This window comes from Chaetodon auriga, chromosome 4 (genome assembly GCF_051107435.1).
Source record: "Chaetodon auriga isolate fChaAug3 chromosome 4, fChaAug3.hap1, whole genome shotgun sequence".
Classification (NCBI taxonomy): Eukaryota; Metazoa; Chordata; class Actinopteri; order Chaetodontiformes; family Chaetodontidae; genus Chaetodon; species Chaetodon auriga.
In genome coordinates this window covers 5,988,673-6,012,004 of record NC_135077.1, presented here as the reverse complement: position 1 = coordinate 6,012,004, position 23,332 = coordinate 5,988,673, and the positions used below count along the sequence as shown (strand labels likewise).

Sequence of the window (23,332 nt, the reverse complement as noted above, 5' to 3'; positions counted from 1 at the left end):
AGTCTGACTCTGAACAGACATAAACTCTAAGTGCTGGAAGAACTAGACCTAGATGTCACCTCTGGATCACCTATCAAATCTAAAGCATTGTTAAAAAAAAAAACGTCACTGGACAGAGACAAATTTACAAGTATATTTTATTGACGGTCATAATTGATTTTCACCAGGTCTGCGAAGGTACAAGTCTGTGGTAGGCTGTGCAAACATGCTCAAAACACTACAAAGCAACTGCACTCGCTCCCACCAACAACGCAGTATACAATGACATATTCATATACAGTATTCAAATACATAGAATCCTTCTCAGGTATATTTAGAAAAATATAAAGTCCTAACTTTTCAACTGATAGACGGAAACATTTCACAACAAAAACACATAGTTCCACATGTGCTGTGATGCCCTTATTTGCTGAAAGAGAATGAATGAGTGAAGTGAATTGATGAGCGTTCGTCCAATGTTCATCTTCAAATCATAGAAAATATATATCGGATTAAGTCCTGCTGTTGTATACTTGGTATGCAAGGACATGCCCGACTCGGGCCAGTTTAATGCAAGGCCATGTGTCTGTGTCAGTAAATAAAGTGATAAAGGAAGCCACTGACTGAGAATCAATGGGATGTGTTTGCACATATATAAGTGCGTGTGTGTGTGTGTGTTTATACTGTGACGAGGAACATGCTGTATATAGACGAAGAAGAACACGAAGCCTGCAGCGTAGCCAGAGAAACGGTACATGTCGATGGCGTGTGTGTGTTTGCAGATGGGTTTCGCACCACACAGTGTTTAATAAACAAGATGTCTGAGGAAGGCTGCTTAACAAAAATACTCCCGAACCTCAGGCTGGTTGAGGTCTGACCTCAGAGTGACGCTGACGTCAGACGGCGGGCAAAGAATAGGGCTGATGTGTATTTTGAAACGGGTCATTTATGACAACAGCTTTACTGTCTCCAGAGCTATTTCAGCCAAAGTGGGTTGTTTGAGTATTGTGTGTATTTTATCCACTTGTCTGACTGATCACTGTGTGACAGAGGCTTAGGATGCTCCAGTTCTACTTGAAAAGGAAACTGTTTAATGAGAGCTCTCAGTAAACTTGACTGCAAGTTGAATCCAAATGGCCGGTTTTACAGACAGGGAAGCCAAGAGCGGCTGTAGTTGTTCGAATTGTTTCAATCATTGTTTTGACTCTGCTGTCTCGAGATCTCCCGTTAAATTAATTTGTTACGTAAAATAGAAACATTTCTTTATTTTTTTCACAGCAGATGCTAATTATGTTGTAATTCACGCTGGATAAATCTGTCAGAAAATGCAGCAACCCATCCAGTATGTTTAATACTCTATAATACTAAAACAGGAAAATGTGAATTAATGCATGTTTCCATCCATCACAGTCATTTTCTCGGAGTTTGGTGTATCAAGATAAAAAATTTATTTGCAAAGCATTTTTTTTTTTTGCATTTTGGTTTACAAGTCACGACACAATGTGTAAAGGAAGTCGCTTTATTTCTGCTGTTTATGTTTATTGTAACAGTGTCAAACTCATTTTCCTTCAAGAACATGAAAGACATTTTTAGAAAGCACTGTTGTGAATGGCTGACATGGTGTGGCGGGTTTATGACCATCTGTCCTGTCATAATTGTTTTTGCTCTCAGTGACGCTGTCCTAAAGGAGGCAATGGGAAGTTACAGTAGATGAATGACCAAATGAGGAGGAGAGGAGACTCATTACTTCCTCATTAATGCCAGATGCCGATGCCAAGGAGGGTCAGATGGGAGATACAGGACATCATTGCAGCAGATGCAAACTGATGATTGGATCAAATGTCCATCCTAAGCAGATTTGCTCCGTATGTTTGGGAATTGACTAGAGAGAGACTCGCAGATGGGGACTGCTAGCCGGAGTGCATGCAGTCCAAAGACTCTGACTACTGAAGCACAGGTGATGAGACGATGAGGTTAAGTCAGGTAAAGAAAGTTAGTTTGAGCGTGTGCAGCACATTTGAGGAGCAGCGGATGGCTGAATATGTCGGGATTTGAGTTTAGAGAGGAACTGTGGAATAATTACATTGTGCTCGATGGGTCAGAGATCTAAAGAAAAAGACAGCTGGCACTTCTAAAGCTGATATGCTTCTCATAGACCTCCGGCGTGACTTTCTAAAGCCCTTAATGGAGCATGTCTCTCTGATGGGGTTTTGGAGAGGTAAACCAACTGACAGTGCTGTAAATATTAGCATAGAGGAGGTCTTATAGCATGCCTGTGTGGATGTTTACATGTGTGGTTGCTGATTATGTACACATGCTGATATTTTCCATCTCACTTTCACCATGTTGTAAGTGTTTGTGTAACGAAAGTGATAGGCAAATAAAGACTGAAAGCATTGCTGCTAGTCCAAGACTTTTAGCAAAGAAAAAAAAAAAACAGGCCTCTTTAAAACACGTCAGCAGATCAATGTGTCAATGAGTTGTAAACAAAGGCAGAAGAGTATGCACACTTGCCCACTGTACACTTATACAAACAACACCTTTGAAAAGTTGAACAAGACATTAAGAGCACGTAATGCATCAATAGAGAGAGAAAGGGGAGTAGGTCCCCTGAACATGAGGATATACTGTAGTAGGACACAAAGAGAATCTATTAACAGTCAGCAGCTCCATGGTCCCATAGCCGGGGCTTCAACAACTAACTGCCCCCTCTCAGAGCTTATGAATCATTTCTTGTCAAAACATTTCTTAATTTCCTCTCTCAAAATATCATGAGGTGTATTCATTTGTGCGGCTTAGCCGGAAGATGATTCTCTCACTGCAGGTCTCCACAGATATGAACTCTGTAAAGTAGTAATCCGCAAGATTTTCGTATAAATAAATGTCTGTTTCTGTCATTCCCAGCTGACCATTCACTTAAAGCCTACCCTGAACAATGATCGTCCAACATAACCTTAGCTTATCTGGAAGCTCATCGCTCAAAAAAATACAAGAAAAAGTACAAGACCGGTGCTGAAGAATAATAGTGTATTTGTCATGTCCAGCTAACTAGCTGACGAGTAGTAACCTTCCCCAGTGTTATTTCCAAGACTACAGAGTATTCCAGGAGTTAACTTTGAGGGGTTATTAAAAAGCCCCGTTCAGGACCGACACATTCATCATGTAGCATTACCCATGCAAACTTACTGTAGTGTACAATAATACTCGAACAAACTAGCTACACTGCAATATATGGACAACACTGCTCCTTTGTTTCCAAGTGTTTCATAATTCAAATGGTCGAGATGTTCTCTTTTTATTTAGGATATGTAGATTTATGCTATTAGCTTAACATCATGTAGCTGTTATGTTGCCTTCAAGTGCTTATTTAAGACCCTTTTACAGGGTTTTGGTAAAAACCAGTTGGTTGGAGACAGCATTATCTAATAACTACTTAACATTGATTGGGTAACTAGCAATAGAGGAGAAAACGTCTAGCAACAGTTCTTATTACGGGTGGCAAAACTGACAGTGTTTGGCAAGAAATAAAGAGCTTACATCGGTCTGAAATCAAGTAACCACTGTTTCAAAGATTACTATGAGTTTTGAGTAGCTAACCTACCACCATTATCACTGTAAACTGCATATGTGGCGAGTTGGATTCAAACTTTTGACAGGCCTCGCAGCAACTAAGGGGGACAGGGCTTAGCAAAGGGTCAACTGTCAATGAATGTAACAGAACAGTAATTAAATCAACCAGTTTATTAAAGCTTTGGGATTTGCTTGCCGAAGAACTTGGTAGCTCTTTAATGGGGAAAATCCCATGCCGTGCGACTTTAGCAGTAACAGTAGTTTGTTTGGAATAAACAAGACCTGGATGGTTAGCATTAGCAGCGCTAACCTCCGCGGCTAAAATCACAGCCAAAGCACCAATTACATTAGCTAAAACTTCATTAGGGGAAAAGTTAAATGTTGCCTGGTTACATTGTTTGGTGTCCACGTGATCTCTGGGAAGTGCGATGTAGAAACACCACAGCATTGAAGGTTTAGCACCAAAATGTCACTAAAACAAAGTACAGTCTTGCACGGATTACCACTTTAATCTGATCCATATCTGTGAACCATCCTTGCAAACTCCTTGCAAATGAAATTCGTTTACCGCCTCTTCTTCCAAACTCTTCACACCGCTGAGCTGGAGACCTGGAGCCAGCCCACGTCAGTGTAGGCCCCTGTCACATGCCAGTACACCGCTCCCATCAGTTTGGCCCACACCAGCTGCACCTCTGCCGTGAAGAACTCTGGGAAATCTTCAGACAACACCTCTAGCATCACACCACTCAGGATCTGGGGGGAAGAAGGGTGAGAAAGAAACTTCAGGGCAGGGCAGGGAAATGGAATGAGAGAGAGAGGGGGATAGGAAGAGTGAAATAGTGGGAATCAAGATAATGGCAGGTGGAAGGCTGAGGGAGCAATGCAGAGAATTAAATTCAGTAGGTAAAGTGAGAGCAGAGTGGTGGAAATAAAGAGTCCAATTCACTGTTACAGAAAAGTGGGCGAGGCAGGCGAGAATTGAAAATGATAGCAGTAAAACATGAAAGCAGTGGGTGGACAGGCCATACAAAGGGAATGGAAATGACAGAGTAGAGAGAAAGGACAACATAGGTAGGGAAAGAAAATGTGGTAGATATAAAGGAAATGCAAAATAAAAGAGGGAAATGTGCATTTAAATGTGGTAGATGAGCAGTGACGTTAAAGCTACAGCAATGAAACACTATTCATTTGAACTGAGGACATGTAAACCCCCTTAATTCTCATGTTTGACTGGCAATAAAACCATTACAAAATGGAAAAAGAATAAATTGCCTCTTGGAAGAGAAGTTCTCAACACAAAATCCATTTACTTGGTGTTTCTTATGGCCTTCCTTAGTGGATGGAGTCGCTTAGTTGTAATGGAGAGACGGTTTACGTTGTGGTCATATGGAGGGGGAGATCGTAACGTCCACCTGTACAACTACCTGTTGTTAGTGTGTCACAAAAAAAACATACTCCATGCACCACTGTGCATATGGGTTAAGAGTTCAGGGAATACACAGTGGGGCTAATCCATTTAATGATTAATTCACAAAGTGATCAATTAAATCTTAAAATGCATTCTAAAGGCAATCGGATGCCAGTAGAGGATGCTTAAATGGCGGAAATGTGTTCTCCTCACAGCTGCATTTATGAACCAACTGCAGATGACATTCAAAAGACTTGAAGAGAGGAAGCATATGCTTCCCCTCTTCAATCAGATGAAGAGGGGATCATATTGGAGTTTCACATTGAAAATTATGCAACCATATGGTCTAAATTAAACACGTTAAGCATCTTAAACATTTTTACGTCATTTTTTTCTTTCCAGCAAATAAAACGAGTCTAACATTTATTAATTTTGACAACTTTAACACTTTTTTCTGTAATTAGCTGATATACGGTACTTTTCCCTTTAATTAATACCTGTCGTCTTATATTCATGATCACAGCTCATATACTATTTTGCCCATTATTATAAAGAAATTATGAACTACTTTATTACTTTTTGTATACCACTTTGTATCACTACAGGCTGCTCCAGTATTCTTTGTAGTTCTTCGCTGTATTATCATAGCAAAACATAATTGTGGTTTGCTGTAACATTTGTGCATGTTTTTACACAAAAAGTTGTAATTCATATTTCAGTGAGTGACTGATTAAGTCAGCACAGTGTGACGTCACTCTTGCAGGGGTTACAGTTGCAGCAGAGCGCATTCCTGACCACACCCAGCATCAGTGATGAGGTGCAAAAGACTTCAATCCTTAAACAAGAAATGGCTGCAAAGAAATGCTTTTCCTCTGATATTACTGTAACTTACTCTTGAAAGTTAGGTGAGATGGATTCCTGAACTGCACTTACTATGTATGCACAGTTTTTCTGTCATGTGGTTACATTTTGCCTGTTACATTATAGGAAACATCTGTGAAATGTGCTGTTTGCCCCATAAAACTCTTCGACATTCGTTTTGGCTGAGTAAAGTATGATTTCTAGGCTTGCTTTAAACGAGATGTGGCTTCATAGCAATTCAATATATGTATGCGTGCAGGTGCTAACAAGTAATAGCCAATTTGAGACATAAAAAATATATAACAGCAAAATAGGAATATGGCTTTTTGGCCTGAGTAAATATAAATGGGCAGTAGAATCCCTTGTGATACTCGACTGCTAAAAAGAACATTTGGCGTGATAATGGGGTACTTTGATAATTCAAGGAGCTGCTGAAGCACAAAAAATAATTCTACTGTGCTACTTATCTTGGAAAGAGAGAACTTGACAATTATCTTTCACGACACAGTCTGAAGCAATCAAGTAGCCACAACTAGAAAGCAACACGCCTCCAACCAATTAAACAATCCTTGTGGGAATGTACCTGTTGAGGACTGTTGAGGGCAATTCTGGGGAATATAGAAAATCCCTGAGCAAAGTAAAGCAGAATGTGGCAGTCTGACAGACTGATGCACCAAAGAGGTCAACTTATATCCTTCACCATAAAGTAACTCCTGGACATTACAGATGAATAAAAGACTGTTGGTATCAGAAAGTGGGCTGTTCAATGAAGTTACCTTGAAGTACATGGGTTCCACCTTGTGTTTGATAGCATGAGCCTTTCCCACCAGAGCCAGCACTGAAGACACTTTCTCTGGATCATGGAGGTTCTCCACCACACTATTGATGGCATTCATCACTCTACGAGCATGGTGCCGAAGTTGGCTGCTTCGCTCCATCTCCTCGGGATCCTCCATGTCCTGGAACTGACTGAAGTACTGTTTGGCCGATGGAAAGTTAACAAAGAACCTACAGAGGCAAATATATTTTAGATTTAGAAAATTTGAAAGCAAAATTACTTTGCTGAAAAGCATGTTGACAACTGTCAGACCACACAAATGAACCTTTGGGCTTAACAGGTCAGTTAATGGTGTTGCAACAACAGAATTCAATAGCCAATCCCACAAAACAGTGCAGTCACATCTGGAACCAGGAACTGGGAATGCAGAATGCCTCCACCTAAGACTGGACCAAACATGCCTCAACCTGGCTCATTTCTTTTCCCAGACAGACCACGTTTGCTTCACCAATAAGACTTTTTGGCAAATTGATTGTCAGGTTTGCTTTGCTTAACCAGTCAAACACCTCCTGTATCTGCTGGATGTGGCTTTGCCAAGAACCAGAGTAATTTACCAACTAATTTACCAGCCTTTGAAATCTAGCAGGCACGTTGTACATCCCAAAGGCCAACACTGTATACTGCAAAAAAGTCATCAGGTGTCTTAAATGCTGAAATCTCATCTTTTCAGGATTAAAATGAAATGCATGTTGTACAATTGGCGGTGGATCAGGTAAGTTTTGCAACCTCCCCTGCACCACTGCTTCAGATGGTCAGTGCCACAAGGTTACAGCAGGTCCAACACTTTCAGTGCTGAATAGCACCACCACACAGGAACAGAGACAGACTTGCAAAGATCAGCACTAGACAGCTCCACAGAGGGCATGACAGAATTAACAAGTGCAGAACTGGATATTCATGATACGGTTTAAACATGTTAATGTGACACAGCCTGCTCCTTAGATTCCAGTCTGGGGAAGCAATGAGATAATCACAGTCACTTATTTTCTTTTGAGCAAAATACGAGCCTCTAAAGTGAGCCTGGGAGAGACTGGAACAAGGGACTGGTAATAAAACCAGAACTTTATCACCCGGGCCACAAATTCTGCCATGAACTTTCCCATCACACCAGCCCATCATCTTCTTTTGAGCAGCAGGCCAATGAGCAAATACCAATTCAGAGGGACTAAATCCAAAGGATTCCTGTACAGCCTCTCTCACTGCAAACAGCATTACATGAACTCCATTGTAGCGTAAACCAGCCAATTTGGAACAACAATACAGGTACTAACAATGCAGCTCCTGATAATCAAAAGCAGAAAACCTACAACTCACGCCTCGGGATGGCACCACCACACAACACAGCAACTGTTACCAATATTACAAAAATATCGCTTTAAAAAATCCTCAATATTTTATTGTATCAGCAACTAAACAACTAAACTTGGCTGTATTGGAATTTAGATGAAAGCATGCTGTGCCTACATACAGTCTGACAGAGAAGCTAGTGTGACTGTAGACACTTTTTCTTGTTTTATCTTGTTTCTCAAAGGCTTGAGCACGTTGGTTGGTTGAGCAGGGAATCTGAGCTGCAATTATGATATGTCAGCGATGGTTGGATGCTGATACCTGAACTAAGGTCGCCAAACAAAACACTCCTCCACTTTCTAATTTTAATCTTCTGATAAAATTATTTGACAGAAGCAGAATTAAAAACAAGGTCATGCCATTGAATTTCAATATTCAGAAAGGGCATTTAATTAATCTTCTACAAAGGAGAAACTTCCACATTTAAAAGAGCTGTTTTTTTTTTTCTTGCAAACTTTGATTCTTGTGTAGATAAATAACCTTTCAGTGAGAAATTTGCACAAACTTTTGATTGCTGAAGACCCTGTGGATCAAAGACAGGTCTTTAAGAAAATATGATTAAGTGGGTGTCCTGATGGCCCGAGGACACAAAACACAGAATCGCAATTTCCTTGGTTGGGTGCCAGCTGAGAACCTTTGATGCATGTCATACTCCTCTCTCCCACCATGCTTCCTGTCTGTGTCTCTGCTGAAAACAATCTATTGAAGGCAAGATATCAGAAAAAAAAAAAAAAAACACTTTAAGATGAGGCATGAATTCATCTATGACCTCTGCTGAGCAACAGCACTTGCAATTCAATTGGTAAACTTTATAAAATCCTCTTAAAATCGTCTTTTTCAGAATAGAGACGAATAGGCTGGGTAATTAGAGCAGAAATCAAACACTGATGATGTGACAATAGTTCAAAATGAGTTTATGTTATGTTTTTTATTGTCTTGGCTGTTGCTGGTTGCTTTTTTCTTCGGTGGTTTGCAGTGAAGAATGGCTGAGAAAAGTGAGAGGAGGAATAACAAATGAGCAGAGGGAAAAATAGTCCTGCTGTGTATAATTTTCTGGTTGTGTACTGTATTTTTTGAGGAATTTAAAAAAAAAAAAATCCAAGAAGAAAGACGATCTAAAATACTGAACATAGACAGGAGATGGAGCAAAGCAGTAAGACCACAAACACATTATACGAACAAAAAAGACAGTTATGCTTAACATTGTTGTCACCATTTATTCTTGAAATGTCGCTGGCAAAAATATCCCACAAGAGAGCTATGACATCTCACAGGCTTAACTGAGAGAAATCCTATTACATGCTCGTAATAAGGCCAGTGGACATCTATAATAATGAGAACCACGCACTTGATCAAAGCATATGAGAAGTCATGCTTGAAAAATAAGAATATAGCCAAGAGACCGATGGGTCGAGGATACAGAGTCATGCACAGATGCCTTAAATTCTTCCTTAGTAAGTAGGTTTTGACTAAAGTGTGGTTCACACACACACACAGACACACACACACGTGCGCTTTTTCATGTCTGTAAAGTGTGTAATCCACCTCTGCAGCATCAGTGTGACAGGAGGTGCCTGGCAGAATCCTTTAGTGCAGCAGCGATGAGGGCCTGCTAGTTAAGATTAATCATTCCCTTTGAGTGTAATTGGATGCAGGTGTGCTGAGGAGCAGGGTTAATTTTCAAGCCTGTCTGCTGCTGTTTATGTGAGTGCATCAGGCTGAAATACACCTACTGAAGGCTCAGTATTAAACAGATTAAAAGCCTCTTTTGTTTTGTTTTGGCTTCCACAATGTCCTACTCGTGTTTGTAAGTACTATTACTTCACTGAAATTTACTGAAAGGCGCAGGATGGTTGTTCACATTGTAGCATGAATTTAATCAATTGAAACTTCAAATAATGATCACTGTTGAAGGCAGCAGACGGACATTTGATTTGGTTAGATAAAACCATGTGTTACTGCACCTTTCACCTTAATTTGACATTCAGTTCAGACTTATGCATGTGGGTCATAGAAGAACAGAAATGTACCAAGCTCAAACCTAGTAAGACTCTCATTTTTGTAAAAGTGAATCGGGAGCCTCATCAGACATGAGACCAACATGTACAACTGCCAACATAAGTGTGCATTAAAAAAAAATCCTCTGGGAACAATGAATATTTGTACAAAATTTAATGGCAACCCAACAGTTGTGGAGATTTCAGTTTAGACCAAAATGGTGGACCAAGACACAGACATTGCCATCCTCAGAGCCGTGCTGCTAGTGTGCCTTAAAGTGAACACTTGTATTCAGTAGGTTGTTTGTGAGAAAGTAAATTAAAAAAATAAAAGAATATACAGCTAACCTGTCTTGACATTAGGACTGCAACAAACAGTTATTGTCATTGTTCACTAATCTGCTAATTATTTGTCAGAACATTGTCCTTTGGTCCAACCAACAATCCAAACCCAAAGAGTCTTCATTCACTATCATAAATGGCAAATTCTTACATTTAAAAAGCTAGAACCAGCAAATGAAACAGCTTCAGCTGTTGTCCAACAGTGAAAATAACTGGTCCTTGCCAAGCTTCAACCCAAAGTTTTTCAAAACTCATTGGAGACGTGTGGATTGTGTTTGAGGTCTGCCCAGTGGGTAAAACCAAGGTTATTTTAGGTGCATATGTAGTAAATTCCATTCTTAAACCACCCTGGTAGATGTAAGAGGAGAGATAAACAAAGAAAATGTAAATTGTCTTGGGATTCTAGTTACGAAGATTTGTTTTGACTCAGAGGTTTGACAGTTTTCATCACAGCCGACTGTGACTTCACGGCAGCTCAGTAAGAGAGAGGAGCGAATGTGCACCAGAGCTATGAGAAAGTTTCCACGAGCTGAGCTGAAGGGCTAAAATCTGACAGATTAAGTGTTGTCCGTTCTCTCAGACAACAATGCAAACTGCTATTGTTGACACAGCATTAGAAATTTACAGACATACAAACAGTGACTGAAAACCAGATGGATTTACAAGTGTATGCACACACACGTACCCTTGCCTAACCCTAACCCTAACCTTAACCTAAACCTAACCTATTTTATAATCTATGTTATGGGGACTTGTGATAAGGAAGGCAGGGCCCCAAAATGTGACAGTGTAAGTAGGTTTATGTCCCCACAATGTGAGTAACACACACAGACACACACACGCAGACTTCTTCTCTGACCCACTTTGAATCTTGTCACTGTTCCAGCTGACTAGAATTGCTCGTACAGTTATTCCTCAGTTGGAGTTTGGCCCTCGGCCGCCCTGCTACACTACATCCACATCCCCTAGATCCTATGTCATGCTAGGCCTACAAAGGCTCAGCTTGCCTGTAGCACTCCTAGCTTGGCTCCACCAGCTGTCACGATACGTGCACAGGAATAATGCAGGCTTTCTAGTAGCTCTTGTTCTGCTTAGAGAATCTTGAAAGTTAAATGCAGCGCTTTAAGAAAACAGACTGCTGCTCCAATGTTTTCTTTGAAGAAAATAAGTTATTCTTTTTGTGCCTGTCTTCTCGTGTTAGAATGATAAATGCTTAATCTCCTGCAGCCAAGACATGGTTCTGCAGTGCATTACAAGAATATATGCAACAGGCGCATCACCAGGCCCATTACAGCTTTTGGTGTTTCAGCATCTAAAAGTCCCAATCATCAAAGTGTGATTCCATGATCCTCAGAATTTAAGATATGAATGCTTTGCCAAAACAATAGTATGTTCTGTTAAAATAAGCCTGTTTGAAGGATTTCACTAACTCATTTGGGTTTTGGTTCCTGATCATTTCACCTGACCAACTGTATGACAAGGGGAGCGGTGCAAAAAATGAGTTTTGACTCTGCACATGTTAAAGGTTTATCATTATTCAGTGATTACTCGATCCTTAATATGTCCCAAAACTGTAATAGTCCATGTATATAGAGGTATGCTGAGGCACATTCTGTCCCCGTGTGAGAGAAGTACTGATGTTAAGTGGAGAGCTCTGAGCACATTCTTGCACCTGTCTCTGCATTCAAATGAAGCCATCAAAGCCAAAGCAGCACCATTAGTGGGTCTTGTTAATCACAGTTTAATTAGACTCGAAGGGTTTTATAATTCTCTGGAGTAGCATGAACAACCTTGAGCCTCACTGCCGAAAACTTCAAGGACATCTTTTTCACAAGGCAAAATCTATGACCCCATACCACCGGCTTAATTATTGAAAAACAAAAATGACTGATTTCAGTCAACCTGCTGTCATCTGAAATGTCTCAACAACTGTTGGATGGATTGCCGTGTCATTTTGTACAGTCAGTCATGTTCTCAGATGATGAATCCAATGACCTTTCCTCTAGCGCCACCAGCAGGTTGACGTGTTTGGTTTTGAGTGAAATATCTTGACGACTGATAGCTGTTGCTGCCATCAGATTTTGTTCAGATATTCATATCCCCAGAGGATTAATTGTAATAACTCATGTGATCCTTTGACTTTTGATCCATCATAAGCACCAGGTTACAATTCCAGTTTGGTTTATAACCAAATATCTGCAAAACTAATGACATTTCCATCATTCTCAGTTGTAATGAGGGTTTTTTTTTTTTTTTTTTAGTGCTAATAAACAAATCTTAGCATGCAATAAGCTAAAGTGAGATAAATGTCACGATGTTAAAATTGTCATTGTCAACTGTTGTTGCTGTTGTTAGCATTTAGCTCAAGGTGGGAATTATATCATGAAGGGGGAAGCTGGAAGAACCATGAATTTTATTGTCCTTTTTAAATAGTCTAAACAGACTACATGAATACTGTATTAGTGTTAATGTTCTCAAATGTTCCTAAACTATAAAACAGCTAACTATGATGCTACTTTGGAATGAATGCGGAGTATGTTAAAAATTATAATCTTAAACATATTAGATACATATTTATGCTCACTACAACAGTACTGTCTGAGTGGATGGATGTAGAGTTTCATTCTATTCTCAAAGCTGCCATATGCACTGTTCTTCTGATGCCTGGGGTGCTTTCACTCTTTGGTGCAATTGCATTTGTACGCATTGTGAGATCAACTGAGGCTATTGTTACTGTCTATTCTCTCCATGCATCCAGGCACATGGATTGACATGAAAATGCAAATCCGTGCTCACATGGGGGATGTTATGCACTGATCTCAACTGTGCAAGACTTTGACCCAGTGTCAGCCTCAGGTGATGTTAGGTAACTGAACTGAACAGAACTGCCAGCCAACTGTTGATAATCTTACTCTTTGAGCACACACAGAGAAAAAACATTGAAAACGTAGAGCAATGTGCTGAAAGAAATAAGTAAAATTGATTAGTACATCGACAGAAAATTACTTGAGAGCAATTGTGAAAATGGATTTAGCATTTAAGCATTTTATCAAACCAATGCCCAACACTCACTGATAATTTCTGCATTAAGATTATTAACAGCTTTTTTGTTTTGTGTGAGTGCAAACTGAAAATCATTGAGTTTTAGACCACTGGTCAGAGAAAAGCAGTCTGAAAGCATCACTTTGGTCTCTGGGATATTGTTATAGCCACATTTCACTAATCACTAAATGACTGATTATGTGTTATGGAAGTAAATTCAAAATACCAACATACAAACAGCTGACAGAGAGGAATTTTTAAAGGAATATTGACACTTGTCTTTCTTTACAAGAATTAGATTAGTAGATTGATACCACTCTCATGTTAGTAAGTATGATGTTACAGCCAGCAGTTAACTTAGCATAAAGAATGGAAACATGGGGCGAACAGGTAACAAAATCCCCCTTCTGATACCCCTAAAAGTACCATAACTTCCTAGACTCTTGTCATCACTGTGAGGTTGTCACACAACCAGAGAGTCCAGGAAGTCACTGCTCCAAGCCAAGAAACAATCCCCACAGTGTGTTGTACAGATTAAACAAACAATGTATACATGTTAAGTACTGAGCTTCAGAGGCAGAGTTTATTACCCTTGGACAGATCCAGGCTAGCTTTTTCTCCTTGTTTCCAGTCTTTATTCTGAGCCAATTTCTACAGATATGTGACTGGTATCAGTCTTCTCATCTAACTTTCAGCAAGTATGTGAATAAGGAAATTTTCCAAAATGTGTAACTATTCCTTTAACAACAACAACAACACCAAGAAAACAAAATTGAGGCCCTCTGTTAGAAATAATGAATCCTTGATGCATAAATGCAGTCCAAAGCTGGCTGTGTTTGTGAAAGGTGCTAATTATGATTAAATTCATAATGAAAATAATCATCATTTGCAGCTCTCGTTGTGTATTTTCTGTCATTGCCTGTCTTGCACCCTGTTAACACATTATGTGTGTTATGTTTAATTCGCTAGGAGAAGCTCTACGCTCTGTCAGTAAGTGTCTACACCAGGGTCAGCGAAACACATTACTGGATATGTAGTGTGCTTGGCAGCACTGACATAACTAACGTTGACAGTCACCACAACCAACTGAGATTTAAAAGGAAGAATATCGTTTCATGAAAGGAGGAGAAAATATGGCAAATTAGGAAAAGAGAGATATATAAGAAATTTGAAAGGGGTGACAGAGGAGAAGACAGATAGTGAGGCATGGAGGGAGACATTTAAGTGCCAAAGCTTGTTGCTGTCATCCACAGATAAGAGCACAAGACACACACACACACACACACACACACACACACACACACACACACACACACACACACACACACACACACACCCAAAATGCTCTCTGCCCCTTCCACTCTCTCCCTCAGGGATTCTCGTCACCCCCAAACTGAAAATCAGTTTGCCTCACTCACATCAGTCTTTTTGCCACGACTCACTGTCCATTTTAACAAGCCCTTGAGGGCTTTTTTAGTGTAACACTGAGACAGTTTAGCCGGGGAAACTCAAACAAATCAAGTCTTTCTTTGATAGATCTTTTTTTTTTTTTTTTTTTTAAAGCAGAATAAAAAAGCAGGAAAAACACAGCCAAGCCATGTTGCATGGTCTGCAGCACTTTGCAGTGGAGCTTCACAGAGAATCACTGCCTGTTGAAGATTAGGCTCTTGGAGAAACTGTTTGACTTTATGGTTATGGATATGTTTTGACAACTTAAGAAGACAGTAGCAACGGCTGAGCAACAGCCATGGATAATATAAGAACAAGGTGCTTACAGTATATGCAAAGATGAAAATGTATGAGGCATAACCTGTCTGCTATACATTTATTTTATCCAAGATAAATGGAAATGCAAGAGGCACAAATTCAACATATACAGTCTCAAAGACGTGGGCTGTCTCCTTATACTGTAGTGTGAGGAGCAGTAGACTATGGAGTATTTCTTCAGCATCTTAATGAGAGAGGAATGCAATGTTCCTTCAATCCCTACACTTTTCACAGCTCAGTGAAAATGGGTCCAGAACATAGTGTGTGTGTGTGTGTGTGTGTGTGTGTGTGTGTGTGTGTGTGTGTGTGTGTGTGTGTGTGTGTGTGTGGCTGAGCAAAACAAAGCCTCTGTTATCGCTGGGTTTCCTACATAATGTGTCAGCAACTGTTGCTGACACGTCTTAGTGCTAAGACAGATGAATTACTGCATATGAGAACAGAAACCATGAACTTTCACTCTTCGTGTGTGTATGTGTGTGCACAAGTCTGTAAGTTAAACCACTGGAGGTCAGCAGAGTCAAAATTATTAGCTGCTGTTAAGCTGTTGTTTATGCCTTTATGGAGACTCTGTAACTTGAACTATGGTTATCAAATTCCAAACATTTTTATAATGTGCAGCTTGATTCTGAGTAGCAGACACAGACAGACCCTGCGTTTGTGCACGACGCACAATTAATGAGGTGCATGTATCAGGTTCATGTCTGGAAGTCGTGAGATAGATATAATCCTTGAGATGAAATCTGTGTAAGGATGAAAATGATTATGTTGAGGTTGAGGTTACAGGTGGTTGAGATTAGGTGAGAGTTTGGTAAACATGAGGACAACAATCTGGGAAGAACTTAGGTCTAATTCAAAAAACAGCTAAGTAAGAACTATGATTACACACAATGCATAGCTAGTCTGCATCATGGATAGATATCATGTTCCAAGATGGCACCTCATTCATTCATTCATTCATTCATCAAAGCTGCTGTTTGGGCACATATGCTGAAAAACATTTTCAGAGACATTCCCACATGGCCCTAAAACTCTCATGTGAAGCTGGCAAAGAGGCCTTGTCCACCAGAAGCTACTAAACCAAACAATTAAGAAACCTTTACAGCCTCATTATCATTATCATTAACACATTAAATCACCAAAACATCAGCACAGTAACCATTAGCAGACTGTGTACTGCTGATTTCATGCCAGATTTCAGCAGATCCCCTTTATACAGAAAAGGAAAAATACTGTAATGGTGTGACAAAATGTCACCTGTCATAACCACAAGGATTAATGGAAACTGGGCCAACACATTACAGACAGATAACACAGTTATAGCTGCTGAAAAAGTTATAGTATTTGTAATTACACATTAGATATTTTCACATGATTAAATTCCTTCCCTGTAGTTACGAACACTGATGTTGGGTGAAGGTGTGGAGTGTGTGGAGGAAAGTTTCACAACTTTTAGTCACTCACTTTAGTCACTGTATTTTAAAATGCTTGTGATCTGATTTTTCTTAAATCTGAACTTTCAGAGGTTTGTATCAAACCTCCCCGATTCGTACTCTTACTGCTAATATCTATACCTTTGATGCACTATCCAGGTGTGCCTGTTTTTCTGACATTTCAAATATATATTTTTTCCACTGGTCACTTGAGCACATTTGCTGCATGTGGTCTCTGTATCTCTTCAATAAAAACGGGAAGGTTGCTGAGAAGGACCTTATACAAGGTAATTCTCTTTTTACATCATTAGAAAATTCCAGGGACAGAGGACAAATTAGGAGACTACTTTGCAACCACTAATATCTAAGGATGCGCTGGATAGTGAATTGATCACAGATAATTATTAGAACTCGACAAGATTCAGTGTGGGAATGAAGCATCTCCATCCAAACAGAGCAACAGACGGAGAAAGCTCAAACAGCAAAGTGTTACATGAACACACAGCCTCAAACTTAAGCATCTTAATCTGTCTGTTAACAATGTATTCACTGATCTCTTGTTTGAAAGTTTACACACACACACACACACACACACACACACACACACACACATCTGAGAGTTTCTCACAGTGACAATAAAACCCTCTGCTTTCACCTCTTGACATTCTCACCTTATGAGCACAGACACCCCCACGTCCTCGCAGTTCTTGTAGACATGTCCCCACGTGTCCTGGATGATCTCCCTCTCCGCATCGGACAACGGCTCGGCACGCTCCGGACGATCCTCGCACTCCACCTCTCCTCTCCGCACTCCCAGCAGCTGCGGAGGTGGAGGTGGCGAGGGCGGCGGCGGAGACTCCCTGCGAGACATCCTCCTGCGGCGCAGCAGCCCAGAGGCTCCCAGGAGGGCCCGGGGGAGGTAGGGAGCGAGGGAGGGGGGGAGGGAGACGGAGAGCTGAGACCCCACGGCGGGAGCTGGGAGAATGTCGGGATGAGAAGAGGAGAAAGAAGAGGAGGAGGAGGAGGAGGAGGAGGAGGAGGAGGAGGGGAGAAGGCTAAGAGAGGAGGCTGGCAGCGCTCACAGTCGATAAAAGAAGAGGGAAAATAAAGCTAAAGCTCCCAGTCCCCCCACTGCCACACACCACGCTCTCTCACTCCAAACTCTCCCTCACTTGTCCTCCCTCCAACTAAAAACTTATTTCTCTCACTGTTTTGCGCTCTTTCTCCTCTTCTCCCCTCACTCTTTCCACCTCTCCTCCCCCACCCCTTTCTCTGTCTCTCTCTCCCCCAGTGAGGGAGATGCTTGTCAGTGATGCTGCTGTGGTTCTCCCGTCACCTCTACTCTCCCTCTCTCTGATCCTTTCGCTCTGGTGGAGGAGATGAGGCGTTCAGAGGATGTGGTGTGTGTGTTGTGAGGACCTGATGGAATGAGAGCGGGGTGGGGAGAAAAATGGAGAGAGCGAGAGAGAGAGATAGAGAGAGAGGGGTGGAGAGATCTGGAGGTAAAGAGGGAGAGACAGGAGACAGAGAGAGAGAGAGTGAGCGTCAAGGACCTCTGACAACCCCTCCAGCACACAGCTACACACTGTCTATTTGCATGTCTGAGCACATGTATTGACACATGCAGTGAGTGAGATGTATTGAATGTGGTTTTTGGAGACACGTTTTAGCATCACAGCAGTCGCAGAAATTATTACTATAGAGATCAATTTCTTCTGCATTTGTCCAAAATATTTTAAAAACCTTCCATTAAATTCACCTTTTTCACCAGCTAATCTAAAAATCTTGCTATCTGCTTTGATAAGCATTTTGAATTTAAATATGACGTAGAAAACCTTGTTGATGAACTGTGACAGATGCCTGGCTTCTTGTACAGAAACAGAAGCAGCTCCCCTCTAACTTGTAAAAACAATTTCGCCGCACCAGTTCTGCTCTCAGTTCTGGATTATGGGGATTTCATATACCGACATGCAGCTGCCTCCCCACTGAGACCCCTCGATTTCATTTACCACCCTGTCGTCAGGTTCACCACTGGTGATAATTACAATGTTCACCCCTGCTTTCTATCAGGTAACGATGGTTGGCCTCTGTCTGAAAAATGTAATAACCACTGGTACTGATAATACTCTGTTGGAAAATTGCCATCTTATATATCAGCCTTGCTGCTCCGGTACTCCATATTTAACATGCTCCACTGGCTGGTTTTAATGCTCCACAAGTTCCAAACCAGAGCTGGTCCTCGAAAGGCTGCCTTTGCTGTTTGTGCTGTTCCATCATCACCTAAAAATCTAACCACTCATACCTCCTGGTAACTTCAATAACATTTGATCTCTACCTGCCTGTGACTTGTGTCTGTACCTTGTTTATTGTCATTTTCTGTTTCACTAATTGAATTTGTGTGACAGTTTTCCAGGTAAAGGGGATGACCTGGGATGTGAAAGGTAATAGATCAGAATATAATTACTGTCAATGCACTGGCTGCTACATGAGCACAATATTTCATCTTGTTTTAATCCATCAAATTTTAATCAGTCCATTCTTTCAGTACCTTATTCACAACCAAATTGTGTCCAAAAAAACATCTGATTCTCATAGTTGAGCTGTACCCATGACTTCAGAAATACTGAGGTCACAAGTCCAATTAATCCCCCAAACTCCAGCTAGAAAACTTTCCTTGAAAATTACTGTGAGTATGATCTCAATGTCCCCAGTGGAAGCTGTGGAGTCTACTGAGTCCAGACAGGTATGAGATCTGCAGGTGGGTTCAGGCTATTTCACCTGTTTCTAATAAAAAATTACTTGCATGAGAATGAAAAATGAACAGAAGAAAATGTCAGACCAATAAATAAAATCAAGTGGAATGACGTTTGATTCTGTGGCAGAAAATATTTCAAGTAAGCAGAATTGTTTTGGAAATGGGTGAAATCATTTGACCCCACTGATGAAAGTAAGAAAATAGTCCCAATGACTTGTGAAGATGAAGATTTTCCAAGAGAGCACATGAGTCTATCAAAACAAAGACAGTGCCCAAGGAGGTCAAACATTTATCTATATCCAATCTGGTACTGTGGTATTGAAAACGCCACATTTGACATTCCTTATCTGTGCTCGCATAAAAAAAGAAAAGAAAAGATGGAGATGTTTGATAAACTGCTGTCTAGACAAAAGCAGAAGAGGGATGGTGGAGGACGATGCTGATGACAGGCCTATTATGCCACAGAGGCGACTGGAGAAGCCAACAATTGAGAGATGGAGCTGTCACAGCATTTTGCAAAATGCACGACACCAAAGGGTGTCACTCTGTCACTCGTCAAGGCAAGATGAAATAACTTACTCAGACATCTTGCATCTGTCACTCAATCCATGCCTATGGTCCGTATGTGACATCAAATTTAGAAAGAAGCAAATTCAGTCTAGTATTTTTTGACCGATCAATCCGAGGGGCAGTCCATAACAGGTTCATATATGAAGTGATACTATGAGTGAACATAGAGGAGGAGTGTATGAGGACAACTGGGCAGAAAACACAGAAAATATCAGTTACTTGATGCCTTGGTACCTCAGTCAGAAATCAGTTTGACTCATGAGTTTAGAAACTGGATGAATTTCAGTTGCACTGTGTTACATATCGTGTTACTGTCATACAGTATATGTGAATATGTGATTAACACATGCATAGGAAAGCTGTCCGGTAACATCAACTGGATCTCTCTCAAGCTGGACATCTCCAAAGCTTTTCCTTCACTGCTGCTGCCCTCTGCTATCTGCTGCCCTTCAAACAACATGAAGCAGTTTTGTGTTGTCACATTTCTCCAGTGATAGGCAGTGAAGTGGTATGATGATTGCTTTTAAAAAATGTTTGAGGCTTATACTAAGGCGTGCAATTTATCATTTTCAATTTCCAGCTGAGAAGGGCTAACTAATAATAAACTAAGCTGTGTTTGATTATCTAATGCACACATTACATAGCTGCAAGGGAACTCACACGAACCTATGTGTACTTAACCAATATGCATACGTTCAGAATGAAATATCGTAAAAGACAATCACAATCTCAAGGTATTATTACTTATGTGGAAAAAAAAGTTTTTCGTGGTTGTGCTTTCGTGACGTTTGTGACGTTTCGTGACATTTTTGTGACGTCACTCGAGTGAGCGACAGTTGAGCTTGAAGAAAACATATTTGAAAATGAAAACAAAAATCTCGTCTTTGCTCGCACACACCCAACTGTCCAACCAAATTGTCACCAGTGGAGTTGCATTATGGGTAATGTAGGCACCAGGTTTTGACAAGGAATATGTGGCATAAAAAACAGAACATCTCTGGTTCTGCTGCATTGATTTTGAGCCTGATGCATTTGAGCGCAATGTTAAATTGAAATTGGCAAATTTTCTACAACTGTGTGCTCATAAGTTACACTTAATTTTTTTGTCAGGAAAAAATATTTTATATCTAGACTTCTTGGAGAATGCATTAATTATTCATTTTACTGTATCATACTGCAAAGTAAGATCTACATGTAATGCAGCATTTCTGAACTAGAGAATTACAGATTTAACAGTAACACAGGCTTCTTGGACTTGTATTGCACATGTAAGACAATTAAAATCAATAACCATGAAAATCAGTTTGACCTCACTTAGGAAAACGTGTTAAACAAGCAACTGCCAACAACGAGCGCACCATGTTTGATATAACTTACATGGTAACATGAGCATCTCAGAGTTGGTTTTCAGGCCACTTGTTGAATTTAACTCAAGCCCTGGCCCGCTTTACATTTCTGCTCTTCCAGCATCTAGAACATCAAAAGAAACAAAAAAATAAAAATGAATGCAGAAATCTGGCATAGTTAGAGTTTCGTAATGATAATGTCTTCACCAGCCACCGGATTTCTAGTTTTGCATTCTCACACTGAGCATTTAGCTTAGCATAAAGTTAGTTAATCTAGCTTGTGTTATCAACTATGTTTGGAGCAACTGCGCCTGCTTTTATAACCATTACTTCTGGATTTCGACTCCTTTTAATAAATATATATGTATATTGTTTGATAACCAGAGTCCACTTGTCTTAGATTTAGCTAAGTCATCAATAGTCCCAGTTTGTGCCTCTCAGGTATTAGCATTAGAAAGGTTACATTTGGGCTACAGAGATAGTTCAGGGTCAATCCCTCTAAAAGACAGTGTTAATTAAATCGTGGTCGGCTCCTTGGGGACATTTTACAAAATCATTTTGTAATCAAAAGAAATCCGCCCGACGGTCCTCACCATGACAACTGCATCGAGTCAGTATCAGTGAGCAGCGGTTCTCTGGCTCCATCTTGTGGCCAATCAGAGTTAGCGCGACTGACCCATCCGCAAACACTGGAACAGAGAAAGATGCAGAGAGCTGCAGGACAAATATGGACAATGCGTGGTCACATCAAATTATTTTTTGTGGAGCTGCAATGGCATTCAACTGATGAATTATTCATCAGAGCATTGTTATTGTGCATTACTGCTCACTGGTGAAGCATAATCTTTATTATTATTAGGTACACCTCTACTTTTCATGCTATGATAAGTCAAAATGTCTATTCTGAAAAAAGTCAAAGGGTTATTTAGTGGATGTACCCATAGCCAAGCCACCACCAGGCTTGAATTCATTTATTTTTCTTAAAAACAAGCAAATACTTCTATCAGGCAGAGATCATTTCCTGACAACAAATCAACTTTTTCAAAAAATTCTTAGAATATTGTTGTAGTTTCTCAGTAGTGGTGCAGCGTTATGTCTTATTCTGTCATATTTCATAACAGTGGGGCTCAACTGTGTTAACATCCAGAATGACGGGTAATTACACTTAAAACTAGTGACATGTCTTTGGTCTTTGTTATGGAAAATGAGTCTTGAAGGCTGAATCTCCGGCAGAATGACATCAATTAAGACTGATGTTTTTGCAATAATAAAGTATGAGGACAAACAAGGAGCATGTCTGCAGCAAAATGTTGAATTCCAAAATATTTCAGAATAGATTCTATTGTAGAATTAATGCAGGTTGAAGTTCACAGTGTGCAATGTGTGTGTGTGTCTCTGTGTGTGTCCATATAGTATATTCAGGTTTGGAACAGAGAGGTTGTGCACCCAAAAGGAGGACAGGAGCTGTAGGCTGAGAAGGGGCTCCTGGTCAGTGCTGAGAGCACAAAGTACCAGGTGGGTGTCAGAGGTGTCATTTCAGGAGAGGACAGATATAACCCAACTACAGTAAGATTTTTATTTATTTATTTATTTATTTATTTATTTATTTATTTATTTATTTATTTATTTTGCCTTGAATCCTACCTTGAAACATGATGCAGGCTAAGTAGTCCTTATTGAAGATGTACCAATGTCTTGTTTATTCAATATCCAAATTAGCCAAAAGTCACAGTATGAACAGAGACTGCGAGCTGAAGGATAAAGGATTTTAAAGTTGGATACAGAAAATAATATTTATTCATTCAAGACTTTAAATGTCAAAAGAACTCAAAACAAAACACCCAACAAAAAGTAATTTATGACCGACTTCAGTTTTGCCAGATTCACGGGGCTGAATGTAAGTCAGGTGCGAGAGTATCAAACCTGTTTTTTCTCCACTCTTGTTTAATTTAGTTTATGCTGCCATCGACTGACTCTGTAACTTCTTGCTCTCCATTATCTGTCTATATATTATATATCAGTAATGTCTGTCTTTATTCGACAGAGGGCGCTAATTGAACACACTAAAATCTGTCAATCG

At 40.2% G+C, this 23,332-nt stretch overlaps 1 protein-coding gene across 1 annotated transcript; it reads right to left on the bottom strand.

Moving 5' to 3' along the window:
* Positions 1 to 119: 119 nt before the first annotated feature.
* cygb2 (cytoglobin 2) lies at positions 120 to 18,002 on the bottom strand. Its single transcript, XM_076729368.1, has 3 exons — positions 17,253 to 18,002; positions 6,595 to 6,826; positions 120 to 4,302 (listed from the first exon to the last, which is right to left on the bottom strand). The coding sequence occupies exons 1-3, from the start codon at positions 17,450 to 17,452 to the stop codon at positions 4,138 to 4,140; spliced, it is 597 nt and encodes a 198-aa protein (XP_076585483.1). The 5' UTR covers positions 17,453 to 18,002; the 3' UTR covers positions 120 to 4,137.
* Between the last annotated feature and the right edge of the window lie 5,330 nt (positions 18,003 to 23,332).